At 38.2% G+C, this 17,474-nt stretch overlaps 1 protein-coding gene across 1 annotated transcript; it reads right to left on the reverse strand.

The window, feature by feature from the left end:
- Positions 1-11,005: 11,005 nt before the first annotated feature.
- Positions 11,006-12,459, reverse strand: LOC107646446 (uncharacterized). Its single transcript, XM_088490462.1, has 3 exons — positions 11,939-12,459; positions 11,403-11,746; positions 11,006-11,271 (listed from the first exon to the last, which is right to left on the reverse strand). Exons 1-3 carry the CDS (start codon positions 12,457-12,459, stop codon positions 11,006-11,008), a joined length of 1,131 nt encoding a protein of 376 aa, XP_088346588.1.
- Positions 12,460-17,474: the final 5,015 nt, after the last annotated feature.

Below are 17,474 nucleotides of genomic sequence, written 5' to 3' on the forward strand. Positions count from 1 at the left end.
TATTTTTCTGTAATGTTGGATGAACTTGGCCAATTAGTTGTTGATTTCTTAGCACTATTTTTCTACATATAAACTATTGATATAAAGTATAATAAATAAAAAAATTTAGGTAACATATGTCTTAAAAGATATACGATAAATTTATTATTAATTTTTTCTAAATTTTTTAGTTTAATTTAACAAATACATAACAAAGATTTTGAAAATTTAAATTTTATATTTTTTTATAAAAGATTTTTCAATTAGTAGTTTTATTATATAACCTAAAAATACATATTAGCTAAATCTTAAATAAAAAATCAAAATTTGTTAATTGATAAAATACAATATTCTTTAGTTAGTAAATATTATTTAAGGATGAGCCAACTGAGGAGTATAGATCACCTACTATTATATGTTTTATTTTGGGCAATTTACGCATCTAAATTGTTTGATCCCCAATATTACGCAAATACATTGTTTCAGTTTTTAATACGCAAATGCATTGTTTCTATATTTTATGTAAACCGCTACTGTCAGTAGCGGTTTACGTGTGAGTGTGTGTGTGTGTGTAAACCGCTGCTGGCAGCAGCGGTTTACGTGAGTGTGTGCGTGTGTGTAAACCGCTACAGCCAGTAGCGGTTTACGTGTGATGGTTTGCCTATATAAACCGTGGTTGCAGCCGCGGATTATGTGTTTAGAAGGTTTGAGGAGTTTTCTAGAGAGAGGAAATTGTAGAGAGAAGTCAGAGCAAGTTGTGAGCGGCCCCGAGGTTCCTCAGCGGCGACTTCTGGCGAGTTATCATGGCAGGCAGGAACCTGTACCGACTGAACGGCGTTGCGCATATTGCCGGTTCTATTGGTGACGAGGTTAGTTAATATTTATTTTTTTTCTAGTCTTTGCATATCTTAGTCAGAAAAACGGTAGGTTAGGTAGACGAATTAGAATTTATAGATTAGTCGTTGTATCCTGAATTTAGGGTTCGCATGCTAGGATGTTAGTTCACTAATCTTGGTTTAGTGTTTTTAGTTTTTCTTGGTTAGTTATAGTTATGCCTAGTTACCTGAAATTTAATTCCATTCAATGAATGTTATGCCCGCTAATTAATGTTGGTTTAGTTTAGGGAACGGGATAGTTGACATTAGTGAATTATTATAGTTTGTTTAGGATATTTGTATGATATGAAGTTTTAAATTTTAAATCTTTACAATATTTTAAAATTTCTGGATGTTAATAAGTAAATTATTTGTGTTGTTATTTTCCCTATCGTGAGTAGGAAATTTTTTTTAAATATTATATAGGAGAATTTGCTGATGGTTTAAGGTATTCGTATTCGGTTAGATATGGAAATCTGTTTAAGGATAGGAGAATTTAATTGGACTCTGTTTTCGTTTGTTGTTCTGTGCAGCTCAATAGGTGTATATACAGTGTGAGGCGGCAACAGAATATGCCCATGCATGAAAGGATCATCCCGTATTTAGAGCGGGCTGGATTGTACCATTTGGCTAGGCTAAATAGCCAATGGTTCTGGTTGGATGAGCCACTCGTTAGTGCGTTCGTTGAGAGGTGGCGTCCTGAGACGCATACGTTCCACATGCCTTTCGGAGAATGCACAGTGACATTGCAGGATGTGGCATTTTAGCTAGGGCTTCCTGTGGATGGGGAGGCTGTGAGTGGTTGCCTTGGTGAGTTTGAGACATACATGGAGGGTGGCCGACCAGCTTGGGAGTGGTTTGAGGACCTATTCGGTGAGCGGCCCCCACCGAATAAGGTCAAGCAGATGACAGTACACTTTACATGGTTCCACGAGAGGTTTAGGGTGCTACCACCAGATGCGAGCGAGGAGACTGTCCGCATCTACGCACGGGCCTACATCATGATGCTGTTATCGACTCAGTTATTTGGGGACAAGAGTGCGAACCGGGTTCATATACGATGGTTGCCATTTGTGGCAAACCTTGATGGCATGAGGAGGTATAGCTGGGGTTCGGCCGCTTTGGCGTGGCTGTACCGATGTATGTGTCGGGTAGCGAACAGAAATGTGACTAATCTTGCGGGCCCGCTCCAGTTACTTCAGAGTTGGATATTCTGGCGGTTTCCGTCTCTTAGGCCGGCCGGGTTTGAGGTTTTCTCTTTCCCGCTGGCATCAAGGTATGGGTTATGCTTTTTTAAGTTTAACAAATTTATTGGGCATATTTTAAATTTTGTGTCTCATATGACTTTAATTTAGGTGGTCTGCCTACTTACCTCCTAATGATGGAAAGGAGCAGAGGGTCATTAGGTATCGGCTTGCATTGGATCGACTGACCGCTCGTGATGTAAGTTTTATAGCAGCAAGAGTTTTACTTTTTGTTTGATCTCTATTCGTGACTAGATATATACTTGTTATTGTAGTCCTTGATGAGTTCTTAAATTTCAGATTGTGTGGGAGCCCTACTCCGCAAGGTGGAGTACAACATATCCCCGAGGATGCTTTGAACGTAGACTGGCTGCATGCTAAGGACGGTAGGGGTGGCGATAGGTGGTTTCCCCACTACTATCGAAAATGGCATGAGCATTGGGAGAACCGACTTGATGCCGTCATTTCCGTTGAGCGAGTGGCAGATCCTGGCCCATCTGCAGATTACCTAGATTGGTGGTACCGAGAGGCTCAGCGGTTCCTTAGCCCTGGGGCTGCATTTGCCGATCCTAGAGGCACCCAGATACCTCCGGAGGCATATCAGAGAGGATCCTCTCAGGTTCCACGCAGATCACAGCTACCTGATATGCCGGACAACCGTCGTGTTGAGAGACGCCGTCGTGTTGGTACTAGGGACACTGGTCGAGAGTGGAGGTGGTTACATGATGCCATGCAGGAGGATGACGCAGGCGGAGATGCTAGAGATGAGGTCGATCACCGTGTTTGTCGGGCTAATGCCAGACGTGGGAGAACTCTGGATGATACACAGCACGCAGGCGGAGTTAGTGGGACCGCAGCGACTGAGGCTGGAGGGGATACATTCACTAGCAGAGCTTATTCTCAGATGCCGGAGTTCACACCGACCATGACTATGGATTTAGATGATCAGCTGGTTAGTCCACGGTTTTATGCAGACTTTGCTGAGTTGATTAGGGATGATGCTGGCACGTCGAATGTGCAGTTTGGTGGCCAGTCTTACCAGCAGCAGATGCCGGATGTGCAGATGGAGACCGGAGCTTACCAGCCACATATGACGGAGATGCATTCCCAGCCACATGATTATCAGGGTCAGTATGGGGTAGATCTGAACGTGCCTGCAGGTAGTCCGTTGGATACTTGGTTTACTATGGGGGGCACCCCCCAGTCCACGTTCGGGTTAGACCCTCCACGTGATGATGTTGGACAGGAGGCAGCCCGACCGACTCGAGTCAGACGTCCAGCTCGATGTGGGACAGGATCTCATCTCCTTGGTGACTTTCATGATGTTGCGAGGGATGATCGCGATGGTTAGCACCATGTGTTGTTGTTTTTTATTTCTCGCTATGTAGTTTATTTTCTGATTTAGGACTTTTATGTTTTTTATATTTGGATGACTGTTATTTTGGGTACTTGTTACTTTATGTTTTATGCCCGTTGGACCTTATGTTTAGTCTTGTTGGAAGGACTTTTATATTGTTCAGTTTTTACTTTATGATTAGGTTGAGACAGTCTATTCTTTATCGATCTATTAGCTAAGATGGAAATTAAGCACAATATCTCTAGAAAAGTGAAACACAACTACCGATATTATCATTAACAAGACAAAACAAAAAGACTAAAAACTCATAACTGATAAACGAAAAGACTAAAAACAAATAACTTAAAACTCATAACAAGCAGACACGCTTGTTATCACGGAAACTACGACAAACGAAATAAGTAAAGATAAATCTACATCCCACTAGTAGATCCTCACTGAGGGCAAACCCGTCGGGTATGACCGGGCTGCCTGCACAGACCACACCTCTTAGGTCGGCTGGTGTCGGCTTCGTCCATGTTGTTGCGGATGCGGGTGGACCGTGGTCGTCCTTCTCTAGCCCTTCTCATGCCCGGATCGGGTATAACCGTCGGCCCGTCATATGGTGGCCAAAGCCCCTCTGGAATACATGGTGAAAAGGACATCTCATACACCTTAAAGACCTCAGACATGATGTACACCTCATCAACATAAGTTGCCCAATCTAGGCGTGACTGCGCACAGCATGCGAGGGCATGGCAGCAGGGGTAGTGCAGCGCCTGGAAGTATCCACAATCGCAGGTGCGATCCCTCAGAGAAACCTGATAGCTACCCAAAGAGAATTTCCCGGTGGGAGTCGTCTCAGCCACAGTATAGTCAAGCTTATGCCTATCAAACACTGTCACCGTGAAGCACCTCGATTCCTTCAGATTACGCTCAATGGCCTTAACTACTGCCTGTGAAAACCGGTGCCCGGACCCTAACTGTGCCTCTGCCGTCTGCCCACGGACAACAAACAACTCGGCCAGCCGGAGATATGTCGACTTAACCAGAGACGTCACCGGGAGGTTTCTTGTGCCCTTCAAGACAGAGTTCACACACTCAGAGATGTTGGTGGTCATGTGACCGTATCTTCTCCCACCATCCTTATGCTGTGTCCACCTCTCATAAGGCATTTTGTTTGCCCATTCACACATGGCCGGGTTCTCCGTCCTCATTATATCAAACCAATAGTCAAATTCTGCTTCCGTCTTCGCATACGCGGCATTTACCAACCACCTCCGCGCATCTTGCCCCTTGAAAGTGAGGGCAAAATTTGCAGCAACATGCCGAATACAAAATGCCCAATAAGCATGGGGGGGTTGCCAACCACTATCGGGGCTCTCTAATGCAGCCTTGATGCCGTTGTGTCTGTCAGAGATCACGAGAATACCTTGCTGTGGAGTGACATGCCTTCTAAGGTTCGATAGAAAGTACGACCAAGAATCTGCGTTCTCTCCCTCCACAAGTGCAAACCCAACAGGCAAAATGTTCGAGTTACCATCCTGTGCGATCGCCAACAACAACGTCCCGCCATATTTGCCATACAGGTGTGTGCCGTCGATGCTTATCAGCGGCTTACAGTGGCGGAAAGCCTCAATACACGGAGGAAACGTCCAGAACATCCGATGAAAGAAAACTCTATCCTCGTCAACTTGGTCACCCACCCTAACCGGGGACGTCTTCAATAGAGCAATCGAACCTTCCATCGTGCATGTGACTCCAAGGATCCACCGAGGCAGATCTGCATATGACTCCTCCCAATCACCATATATTTGCGCTACTGCCTTCTGCTTCGCCAACCACACCTTTCGATAACTAGGCATGAATCCATAAGTCGCCTCCGTGGCCTCTTGCAACACCTTAATAGACACCGACGCATCAGCTCGAACCAATGGATAGATTCTCGCACAGATAACATGATAATCAAGCTGCTTGTGGTCGCTTGATATCGATGTGGCCATACACGTGTGTGGACCGTTGTACCTCCTAACCTCCCATGTGCCCTTCCTTTTCCGCATGACTATCCGAATCAACCACGTGCACCCGTTACCAAACTCCTTGCATCTCCCTTGGTATTTCAGGTTGTCGGACTCCATAACCTTGTACTCAACTCCACGCCGAATACTGTAATCCTTCACACTCAACACGGCTTCCTCTTTACTCTGGAAGGATTGGCCAATCTGAAATTCAGACATATTTGTCCCATCATGCATCCCCTGCCCCTCGAATGTTGCATCAGCATTCTGCTGTTGGCCGAAGGCTTCCAAGTTCAAAGAAGAGAGGTGGGGAGGGTACTCCTGTGTTGCAGAACCGGAACATCCATGGGCTGAACGTCCGCCTCTTCGAATATCATCATCACTGTCCCCACCAATATCGACAGGCTCCTCATCCAAATCATCGTCAAACAGTGCATTCTCAACCCGATCCGGTCTGGCATCGCATTCAAAATCAGGAACAACAGGACCTACATATGCATGAATAGCCCCAGCACGTTCGGGCTCCGGATTCGGAACTGCCACTGCTACCACAGGCATCGATGTTGAGGCACCACCGGCTGGGATCGACTGAGGATTAGGGGCCGATGCACCTGAGCTATCCACACCATCTTCCAACTTCGCAAACAGCTCAGTTACCCTCACCTCCGGAAAACTACGCCTGCAGTGAAACAAGACATGCAAGTCTTCATCCGACCCGATCACGAAGGTCTCATATCTCACACCAGTTGAGACAACATCAATGGGAATCTTGTAAAATAATTTTTTTACCCACTTCGTCCCACACACACCGAGCTTCCGTAATATGCTTTGCTTAATCTCCGCCAACGTATTCGAAGATCGGATAAAAACACTAAGTGGTTCTCTATCTGTGAATTTTACACCATGCCTTTTGCTCTTTTGAATTTTTCCAGAGCAGTGAACCAGAGCCACAAAACTATCCTCTCCCTCCATTTGTGAATAACAATCTACTTCTTCACATTTGGTCCCTCTATGGTTTATATAGGCAGCCCCATTCAGACACACACACGTAAACCGCTACTGGCAGTAGCGGTTTACACACACGCACACACTCACCTAAACCGCTGCTGCCAGCAGCGGTTTACACACGAACTTACACGTAAAGTAGCGGTTTACACACACACTCACACGTAAACCGCTACTGGCAGTAGCGGTTTACATAAAATATAGAAACAATGCATTTGCGTATTAAAAACTGAAACAATGTATTTGCGTAATATTGAGGATCAAACAATTTAGTTGCGTAAATTGCCCTTTTATTTTTATACCTATCACAAAAAGAGTTCAATTATAAAAAGTTCATTATTCTTAGTTAGCCGACTTTTTGAAATTATTTTTATCCGAAATTTTAAATAGTAAATTCTAAATCTTAAATTCTCACTATAAATTTTAAATCTATAAAAAAAATTAGAATTAACAAATAATTATATACAAAAAAATTAATATTAACTAATAAAGAGTTTATTGCTTATTATTTTATAAAAAATAAATGACTTATATTTATGTCTACGGTAAAATATAGTAGTTACTCTCATAAAAAAAAATTTATATAAAAATAATATTACTAATTATTAGATAATTTAAATTAAATATCAAATTATTTAATAATTTGTAATATTATTTACACACAAAAATATTTTTATAAAATTAGTCAACATTAAACTTTATATATCGTCAATATAAAAATATTAGTTACAATTCGTTTGTCAAAATCCCTCAAAAAATCAAAAAGCTCTTATCTTGTATCTATCACTCGCTTGAAGCTGAGATAACTTATTTCCATTGATTATTCATCTTTCAATATAGTCTTATCGAAGTACCAATTATTATGTAATGTTAATTTTGATGTATATTCCATCCTAAAGTGTTAATTAAAGTCAAGTCTCGTAATTAGTAGGAAAAGCAAAGCCAGTAGCATTGGTTATTTAGTTTGGTACTCTAAGTAGATAAACTTTTAATTCAGCGAAAATTAATATTCAAGTAATATAGAGTAAAGAAAAACTCAAACACATAAATAAGAACAAAACAATTTAATTTGAATTTATAAAAATATTATGTGGATGAGAATGATAGATTAATGAAATGTTTGTTAATGTGTTATATCAAAAATAATATTTTCACAAATTATCATTGAACTCTTCGATAAATTTAAATTCTGATCTGATTTTAAATGTCAAAAATATTATTTTATTGATCAAGTTATTAGCATATATTAGATTCAACTATTTATGTACTCAAAATTCTAAGTACAACTTGAAAAACGTATGCTATAGAAATCATAATGGTACAAATATATTTACGAAAACAAATCTTTCAAAAACTATTTTTACATTATTAGATATAATTGTAGTTTATAAAGATTTGGCAGTACTCTAGATATTCTAATATCACAATGACGCAAACGGATTCAGAAAAAAAAAAATCAAATATTCCTTTCACCCCCTCATTTCAGTTTCATTTACATCTTTTAATTTTTGGGCAAATCACTATGGTAAGCTAAGGGTAGAAGGAAATTACGCAAATCAGCCAATTGAAAAATTGGTTCATGAATCCACCAATGCACATTATTATATAGTTCGAATTAGCTTGCTTCGAACTCAATTTACATGTAATTCGAATCACATATATTCGAACTACACGCACGCACACACTCACTCATTCGAATCAACCTGATTCGAATTACACAAAACTTAATTCAAATCAGGGTGATTCGAATTACACCCAAGGACGAAACCCTAAGTAATTCGAATCAGGTTGATTCGAATTACTTGTTTGTTAGCTCTAGTAGTAATTCGAATTGGGATGTTTCGAATTACACTTGGTTCACCTATAAAAGGAGTTCGAACTACCCTCATTCGAATCACTTTTCCAAACTCATACCTTACAAAATCCCAGAGAAAACGACCTAGATTCACTCCGACAAAGGCTCGAGCAGGATACTGAGGCGATGGGGGATGATCCGGAAAGACTATATCGTTTGGATGGAGTTGCTCATATAGCCGGGGTCATCAACGACGATGTTAGTAGTTAAAGTTGTTTTTTTAGTGATTTGTTTTAGTGGTTTTGCAAGTGGTTTTGTAAGTGATTTTGCATGTGGTTTATTATATTGGTTTATGTTAGTGGTTTATGTTAGTAGTTTAGGAAGTGGTTTTGTAAGTGATTTTGCATGTGGTCTATTGTAGTGGTTTATGTTAGTAATTTTGCAAGTGGTTCTGTAAGTGATTTTGCATGTGGTTTATTTTAGTGGTTTATGTTAGTGGATTATGTTAGTAGATTATGTTAGTGATTTTGCATGTGGTTTATGTTAGTAGTTTTGCATATGATCTACTTTAGTAGTTTTGTTTGTGGTTTTGTTGGTGGTTTATGTTAGCGATTTTGTTAGTGGTTTCGGAAGTGGTTTATGTTAGTGGTTTTGTTAGTGGTTTATTTTGGTGGATTTGTTAGTGGTTTTTTTAATGGTTTTGCATGTGGTCTTTGTTAGTGGTTTATGTTAGTTTTTTCTGTTAGTGGATTATGTTGTTAGTGGTTTTGTAAGTGGTTTTAATTATGCGATCCATCATATGCGCAGCCCCAGCGATGCATCTCGAGCATGCGACGGCAGCAGGGCATGCGACTCGACGAGAGGTACGTTTCGTACTTACAGATGGCCGGATTATACCATCTTGCGAGATTGAACGATAGATGGTTCAGATTGGATGAGCCCCTTGTCAGTGCTTTTGTCGAGCGGTGGCGTCCGGAGACGCACACATTCCACATGCCATTCGGGGAGTGCACGATCACACTACAGGACGTGGCGTACCAGTTGGGGTTGCCGGTCGATGGACGTTATGTCAGTGGTTGCTTGACGGATTTCCAGATATACATCCAGGGTAGCCGTCCAGCGTGGGTGTGGTTCTAGGAGTTGCTTGGAGTGTTACCTCCTACAAACCAAATTTAGAAGTTTGCAGTGAACTGCACCTGGTTCCAGGAGACCTTTAGAGAGTGCCCCGAGGCAGCCGACGAGGAGACAGTGAGGCGCTATGCTCGTGCCTATATCATGATGCTGTTGGGCACTCAGCTGTTTGCCGACAAGTCCGGCAACCGTATTCACATTAGATGGCTACCCTACGTGGCTAGGCTTGAGGAGATGGGTGGCTACAGCTAGGGGTCGGCAAGACTAGCGTGGTTGTACCGGTGCATGTGCCGAGTGGCCAACAGACATGTGGTGAAGTTAGTTGGCCCGTTGCAGTTACTTCAGTCTTGGATCTTTTGGCGCTTTCCTAGGTTTAGACCTGCTGGGTATGATACGTTTAGCTGGCCCTTGGCCTCGAGGTACTGTTGTTGGACTTTTCTATTTCGAGTTAAATTATTTTGTTCCATGTCCGCCTATAATGTTATACTATTATATCACACTTTTCTTTCGCTATAACACCGATGTGAGTTGCAAGTGGTCAGGTCACAATCCTTCCGCTATCGAGAAGGGACCTCGAGTGTAGATGTGGAGGCTGAGGATAGACCTGTTACAGGCTGGGGATGTGAGTATACTAACCGCTTATGTTTAGTTAAATAACGTTTCATACTTCGGTTCACGAGGTGACCTAACATTGTTGATATGTATTTGCAGTTTATTTGGATGCCGTATAGCTCTCCCGATATCCTTAAGGTTGTGCATCCGGAGGTGTTGGAGCCTCGTCATACGGCGTTATGGCGGTGTGTGACTTCATTGATATATTTCGCCGTCATAGAGTGGCATCAGATTGATCGGGTGCTACCGCAGTTCGGCGGAGTACAGCCCCGTCCCAGCCCGCCCTGAACATCGACTTCTTGATGTCGAAGGATGGCAGAGGTGGTGATCATTGGTTCTCGTACAGTTTGCATTTCTGGCATCTTCATTGGGAGAGCCGTGCGGATCACGTTCTCCGGTTTGATGTTGTCGCAAACCCAGGTCCCTCACATGACTTCTTGGATTGGTGGCGTCAGCATGGTAAGATGTTCTTTTCACCAGAGATGTACCTTGGGGATCCGAGATCCGTGCCTATTCTTGTTGAGGTGATGCAGAGGGGTGCCGGACAAGTTCCTGAGATGGACCGTGTTGTCGACGTTCCAGATAGGCGTCGGGTTGAGCGGAGAGCTCGTTTCGGGACTTATGTTGTATGACTTATGTTTATAATCAATGTTGTATGTTAGCTTGCTTTGTTTATTTAAGTTATGTATGTGTAGGATCCTAGTTGTATTTTGTTATTTATGTTACGTACCTTATTGACTTATCGTGTATCAGTTACTTTGAAAATTGGTGTACCTTATTTATTTAAGTTATTTAGATATTTTGCTTCTCGTGTAGCAGTTACTTTCAAGATTGCATTATTGCCTTATTTATTTTAGTTAATTTGATATTTCACTTCAGAAACGGAACACATTGATTAATTAATAACCCACACGAAGTACATCACACTCGGAGATATTTGTTGTCATGTGACCAAATCTCCAACCCTCATCCCAATGTTGTGTCCACAATGAATACTCAATCCGGTTCGCCTACTCACACATGGCAGGGTCTTCAGATCGCAGAATATCAAACCAGTAATTGAACTCCACCTCAGTCTTAGCATAGGCTGCATTCACAAGAAGCCTCTTTGCGTCCTTGCCCTTGAAGGTCAGGGCAAAATTTGCTGCGACATGTCGAATGCAGAATGCACGGTAGGCAGCTGGAGGTAGCCATCCTCCGTCCGGAGCCTCAAGGGTAGCCTTGATGCCGTTATGCCTGTCTGATATAACCAGCAGACCGGTTGCGGGGTCACGTGCTGACGCAGGTGGGAGAGAAAGAAGGACCAGGACTCGGCATTCTCACCCTCAACCAGTGCAAATGCAACAGGCAGAATGTTGGAGTTCCCGTCCTATGCAATCGCGATGAGCAACGTTCTCCCATACTTGCCATACAGATGGATTCCGTCAATACTGACCAAGGACTTGCAATGACGGAATGCCTCAATACATGGTGGAAACGTCCAGAACAGTCGGTGAAAATAAGCTTGCGACTCGTCCACCTGACCCCCAACTCGAACAGGGCTCGTCCTAAGGACTGCAACAGTACCAGGCATCGTCAGCTGAACTCCTAACACCCACCTAGGGAGCTTGTTGTACGACTCATCCCAATCACCATAGATGTGGGCAACGGCCTTCTGCTTCGCCAGCCAAACCCTCCTGTACGTCAGCCTGAACCCAAAATGTGCTGCCGTCGTATTCAGGAGCACCTTGATGCTGACGAATGCATCAACCCTAACCATTGGCATGATGAATGCCGAGGTCACATGATAATCCAAACTCCTGTGGTCGCTGGAGATGGACGTCGCGAGACACGTATGCGGTCCGTTGTACCGTTTGACCTCCCAAATGCCCTTGCGCTGCCGGAGACTAAGCATAATCAACCATGTGCACCCATTCCCAAACTCAAAACACTTTCCAACATACTGGCGATAGTCAGACTCCACCACCTTGTACTGTACCCCGCGTCGGATGCTGTACGTCTTCACACTTAACACAGCCTCGTCTTTATCCTGAAACTCTGTCAGACCTGCAGACCCTTCGGCATCTCTAGCACCAAATCCAGCAGGCTCCCCAGGAACCCCCTTCTGCCTCATGGCATCCAAGTCCAAAGATGAAAAGTGCGGAGGGTACTGTTGTGTGCCAGAGCTAGAACCACTTCCTGCCCCAGCTGGCTCACTCGCTCCAATATCATCGCCACTGTCATCAGCAATGATATCCGGCTCCACATCATCATCGTCTGAATCATCCAACAATGCATCTCCCAGACCAGCCGGTGCAGCACACTGTAAAGAGGTCGGCACACTATCCCCTATTCCAACCTCGCCCCCTCCACTATAGTTGAGATCAGTAGCGAACGAAGGGGAGGCGACAGGCTCGACCAGAGGTTCATACACAGGGACGGATGAAGATGCGCTAGCAAGTCTGGAACTAGAACCGGCTACCATGCCTACAGTGGGGGTATTCCAGTTCGAACCCCCCGAGCTGGATACCACATCAACTAACTTCGCCAGTTCAAGTGTCCTAACTTCGGGAAACTACCGACGACAATGAAACATGACCTGCAAGTCCTCATCACTCCTGATCATGAAACAATCATACTTCACGATTTCTTGCAGCACCGAGATTGAAATGCGATAGAAAAACTTCTTAACCCGTTTCACGCCTTCCAGACCAAGTTTCTGTAGTACAAAATTAACTAGGTCATCATAGCTCGTCGTAGGCCTCATAAAAATACTGAGAGGATCCTTATCGGTGAACTTCACACCGGACCGTGTTTTTCTCTTAATCGATTCTCTGTGGTGAACCAACACTACAAAACTCTCATCACTAGCCATTTTTTCACTCTAATGAGATCAATTCACGTTCACACCTTATTTATACACGTTTGGTCCTATATAATTCGAACCAGCCTAATTCGAACTATACATTGTGTAATTCGAATCAGCCAGTTTCAAATTACTTGGGATTGCGTGCTGAGGAGTAATTCGAATCACCCTGATTCGAATTACTGTGTGTTTGTAATTCGAATCAGGCCGATTCGAATTAGTATGTGTTTGCGTGTGTGTATAGTTCGAGTCGATTTGATTCGAATTATATGTAAATGGAGTTCGAATTGACCTGATTCGAACTACATAAAAACCTGCATTGGTTGATTCATAAACCAGATTTTAGTTTTGTGGATTTGTGTAAAATTTTCATCTCCTTAATTTAATTAAGTGATTTGTCCTTAATTTTTTCTTTAGTTTTTTTTTGTAGTTTTTCTTTCGGTTTCTTTTTCTTCCTTTATTTTTCCTTTCTCTTATTCATTTTTATTTATGCATTTTTTTATTTTTATCTTTTTATTTTTATTGTAATTTTTAATTAAAATTTATTATTAATTTATATTTCAGTTCTTTTTTTTGCTTTTTTTTTATCTTAAAATTTTTTATTGATATTATTTTTTACTTGTAAACTCAATGTTTAATAGACGGTTATTTATATTGACCGACTTACAAAAAAATCTGCATAACATAATGATAATTAAAAAATTATATATTATTTAGTAATATTAAGTTTGAATTGTATTATATTGGTTCTAAAATTCACCGTGAGCAGTGACATCCAAAGAACTTTTTATTTTTAATATTGGAGTGGTAGTGGTATTTTTTTAAAATATGGATTGTTGGGGTGTTATACTTAAATGTGAAATCGTTTAATTAGAGAAGTAAAAATTAGACCGTCTAATTTATTAGAGGTACAGAAATCGGACCATCCGACTTGTGGTACATAAATCGGACCGTTCGATTTGTAGAGGTACAGAAATCGGACCGTCCGATTTGTGTTTAAAAAAATTAAAAAATTTGAGGTACAAAAATTGGACCCTCTGATTTATATACTTTCCACAATTTTAAAAAATATAAAAAATAACAATGTTAAGGTATATCACCACTTCTACTCTCATAACAAAAAAAAATTAGCCACATCCAAATTCGCACATATACTAGGAACTCAAAAAAAAACACATAAAAATGGTAAGGATGAACAGTTTTTACTAATTTCAGTTAGTATTATAAATATTAAATTATTTTTAACAATTTTTTTATTATTAATTTATATATATTTAAATTCTGATAAATATAGATATAAATTATATTAATTTATATTTATAAATTTTAATAAATATAAGTATAAATTATTTGTTTTATGTGTATAAATTTTTATAAATATGAATATAAATAATTATTAGTTAAAATCAATTAATTATAATTTAAATGACATAGTTTTTCCATTCACACTTAAAAATTTTGGATTCCTCGTTACTTTGGAAGAAAAAAAAAAGATTATTAATCAAATATTGATTCAAAATGATAATATTACTAGCTATGTAACATTGTTGAAACGACATTGATTCGATTACAAACGACATACATGTATATATATATATATATATATATATATATCCCATGGCATGATATAGAAGCTAAGTAAGTAGTGATTACTAAGTAGAATCAATTTGGAACCCAAAACAGATTCATAGAAGAAGGTGGTGAGTGGAAAAGTGATGATGGAGCAAGGAAGCAAGAATGTTGTTGTTGTTGATGATGATGATCCAAGAATATTGGCATGGCGTTCTGATCATCCGATTCGGATTTGGATTCCTTACCAGTGAGTTGGTGAACAAGTGATCGAAACTGAGAAGCATGGCATGTCCTCATCAACACCGGCCTCGATATATATGTTACCTTAACAACTCCTCCTCCTTTGCCTTTTACCCTCTTCCATGGCTCCTCCATTATTCCATAATCATTATTATTTTGTCTCACCTTTCCCATTTTTTCCTCTAAATCTATGTTAAGTGAGTGAGCAAGATACATACCACGCTTTGCCTTTATATATAGCCTTCCAAAGACGAGGCTTCCAAGAAACAACGTGTGTAGAATTTCTCCAATTAGAAACAAGATGAGATAAGACAAATGTGGAAAAACTCAATCGATTCAATTGACCTGCAAAAATAAGAGTTACATATACATCTACTTGTTTATTTGTATTATCATTTTTTAATTCTTAATATTTTTTATTTTTTAAATTTTGTGAAAAATAAAAATAATAAAATTTCATTTTTTTAGTTTTTTTTTATAACATCTTAAAAACTAAAAATAATAGTTAAAAATAAAAATAAAAATAAAAATACAAATCAAACTCACCCTTTGTTGCGTTGGACGACTACCTTAAGATCAAGCACACTAAAGTGTGATACTTAGCTAGTTAGCTTTCACTATTAATTATTATTATAATATTACATTATTATTGGAGGCTGCCTTATTTTATTTGTTCTAAAATGACTGCGGTCCAGTCATCTATATAGTCGCTCTCGGATGATTTTTTTTTATTATTAACTTTATTTACGTTTGCTGCAGTTGCTCGCTGTTTAAACTTTAAACCTTCCCCGTCACCAAAAAAAAAAAAAAAAAAAAAACTTTAAACCTTCTCCTTCCACATTGTTTATTTTTTTTTTTTGGTGACTTTCCACATTGTTTATTTGATTATATTAGATTATTATCCTCTGTAAAAATGGTTCACCTAGCGGCTAATTTTTTTTTATACGAAAAAAATTAATGTGTAATACATAGTTATTATGGTATTTTTTAATATAAAACTAATTTTATTTTCAATTATTATTGAATAAATTAGAGATTCAGATTTATTAAAATGATAAAAAAAATAAAATTTGAGAATTTAATTTGAATAAAATAAATAAATCTAAAAATTAGATTTATATATTAAAAATTTTAAAAAATTAAGGTACATAAATCTAAAAGTCAGATTTATATTTTAAATAACAAATTTATTAATTCGATTTGTATTCTCTACGTCTTGATGAAATACATCATATTCCAACAATATTACAACACATCGTCACATTTCCAATATTAAAAATAAGGAAAAGCATCAACTAGTCGTCTAGTCCCTTCCATTTATGTATGTGGTTGTGTTTTAATTCAATATTATGGGTATATATCATTTTGTTATGATACAAGCATACTATATGTGTACGATAAATAGAATGAGTAAAAGAAATTAATTTTGAATTAATTATATGAATGGTTTTTATTAGAAAATTATTTTTTAATTTAATTTTTTTGAAAGATTTAAGATTTAGAGTTATAACTTAGAGTATAAATTTAAATTTTAAAATCAAAAATAATTTTAAAAATATTAATTAATATATAAAAAATTACTCTAAAAAACTGTTAAAAAATTTTATTTACTAAAAAAATTTTAATACTAAAATTATTAAAAAAATTATTTTATATAGTATTTAAAAAGAATGACTAATTTTTTTAAATAAATATATCCTTCAATTATTTTTTATCTATCTTTTTGTCATAAACGTATTATCTTTCTAACTGCTTATCAAATTCAAATCCTTATTAATATATTCTTTCATCAATGACATAGGTATACATAGAAAAGATCTCATTCTTCTTAAGAGCTTTACAATTTAGAAAGAAAAAAAAAAGACAGTAGAATCACTGGGCTATTAGCATAAGAGCTTCCTGTATTTGTCCATTCATTCTTTCATCCTTCTCTCTTAACTATACTCGTTAGTAATAATAAATTAATTAATCAACATAGATATATAAGATGGTAAACGACTGAACGGCGGTGACATGAGAGGTTATATTAATTAATTAATTTTGTGTTTGAATGTCTTCAAGGACTTTTCTCCTTCTTTTTATTCATAGACTTCTTTGAAGCTTCCAAGGCCAAGGCCATTGCATTGTCATTGCCTGATCTGGAGAATAAGGGTTCACTGTTAAAGAAAAACACCAGATTTGGAAGTATCTTTAAAAAAATAAGTTAATTTATACAATTAATCACTCTTAATTAAATTAAGATAGTGAACTCACAAATAATAAATATTACAAATTTAAAAGTAATGACTATCATAATAGAATATAAATTAAAATATAAAATATACATTAAAAATAAATTAAATTACATATATTTATACATACATAAATATATAATAATTAATTTTTGTGTGCAAATAGAATTTTTAATTTGTCTATTTATAAAAAAGATTTGGTTTTTCTCTTTAAATATTACAAAAATTAATCTTTTGTAATAATTTTAATAGTAAAATTTTTTTTTAATAATTAAATCTTTTTATAGTTCTTTTTAATAATTTTTCCTTGATACTCAAACTAAAAAAAAAATTAACACCCTAGTTGAATTCTGATATACAATGTGATGAATATCATTCTTTTTCTACTGTCGAGTTAAATTTATCCTTAACTAATTACTAGTTAGCGTATAAGAAAAAACCAAGGTACTATATGTTATTTATTTCTTTTGATTATAGATTAAGATTACACGCGCGAGAGTAAACATTTGAATTCAATGTTGATGCACAAAATCAACATATAGATCATGGTGACTTTAATTTATATTTAGTGATGACTCATGTGAGTAAAAG

This window comes from Arachis ipaensis, chromosome B6, assembly GCF_059453495.1.
Source record: "Arachis ipaensis isolate K30076 ecotype BB chromosome B6, ASM5945349v1, whole genome shotgun sequence".
Taxonomy (NCBI): Eukaryota; Viridiplantae; Streptophyta; class Magnoliopsida; order Fabales; family Fabaceae; genus Arachis; species Arachis ipaensis.

What these genes read in the sequence shown, in the direction of transcription:
- LOC107646446 (XM_088490462.1), bottom strand. Translation starts at nt 12,459, where the DNA reads ATGGTAGCCGGTTCTAGTTCCAGACTTGCTAGCGCATCTTCATCCGTC. An exon ending in GTGGAGTCTGACTATCGCCA is followed by an intron (nt 11,747 to 11,938) that starts GTATGTTGGAAA and finishes GCCAATGGTTAG; the next exon opens with GGTTGATGCATTCGTCAGCA. An exon ending in TGACGGAATCCATCTGTATG is followed by an intron (nt 11,272 to 11,402) that starts GCAAGTATGGGA and finishes CACCTGCGTCAG; the next exon opens with CACGTGACCCCGCAACCGGT.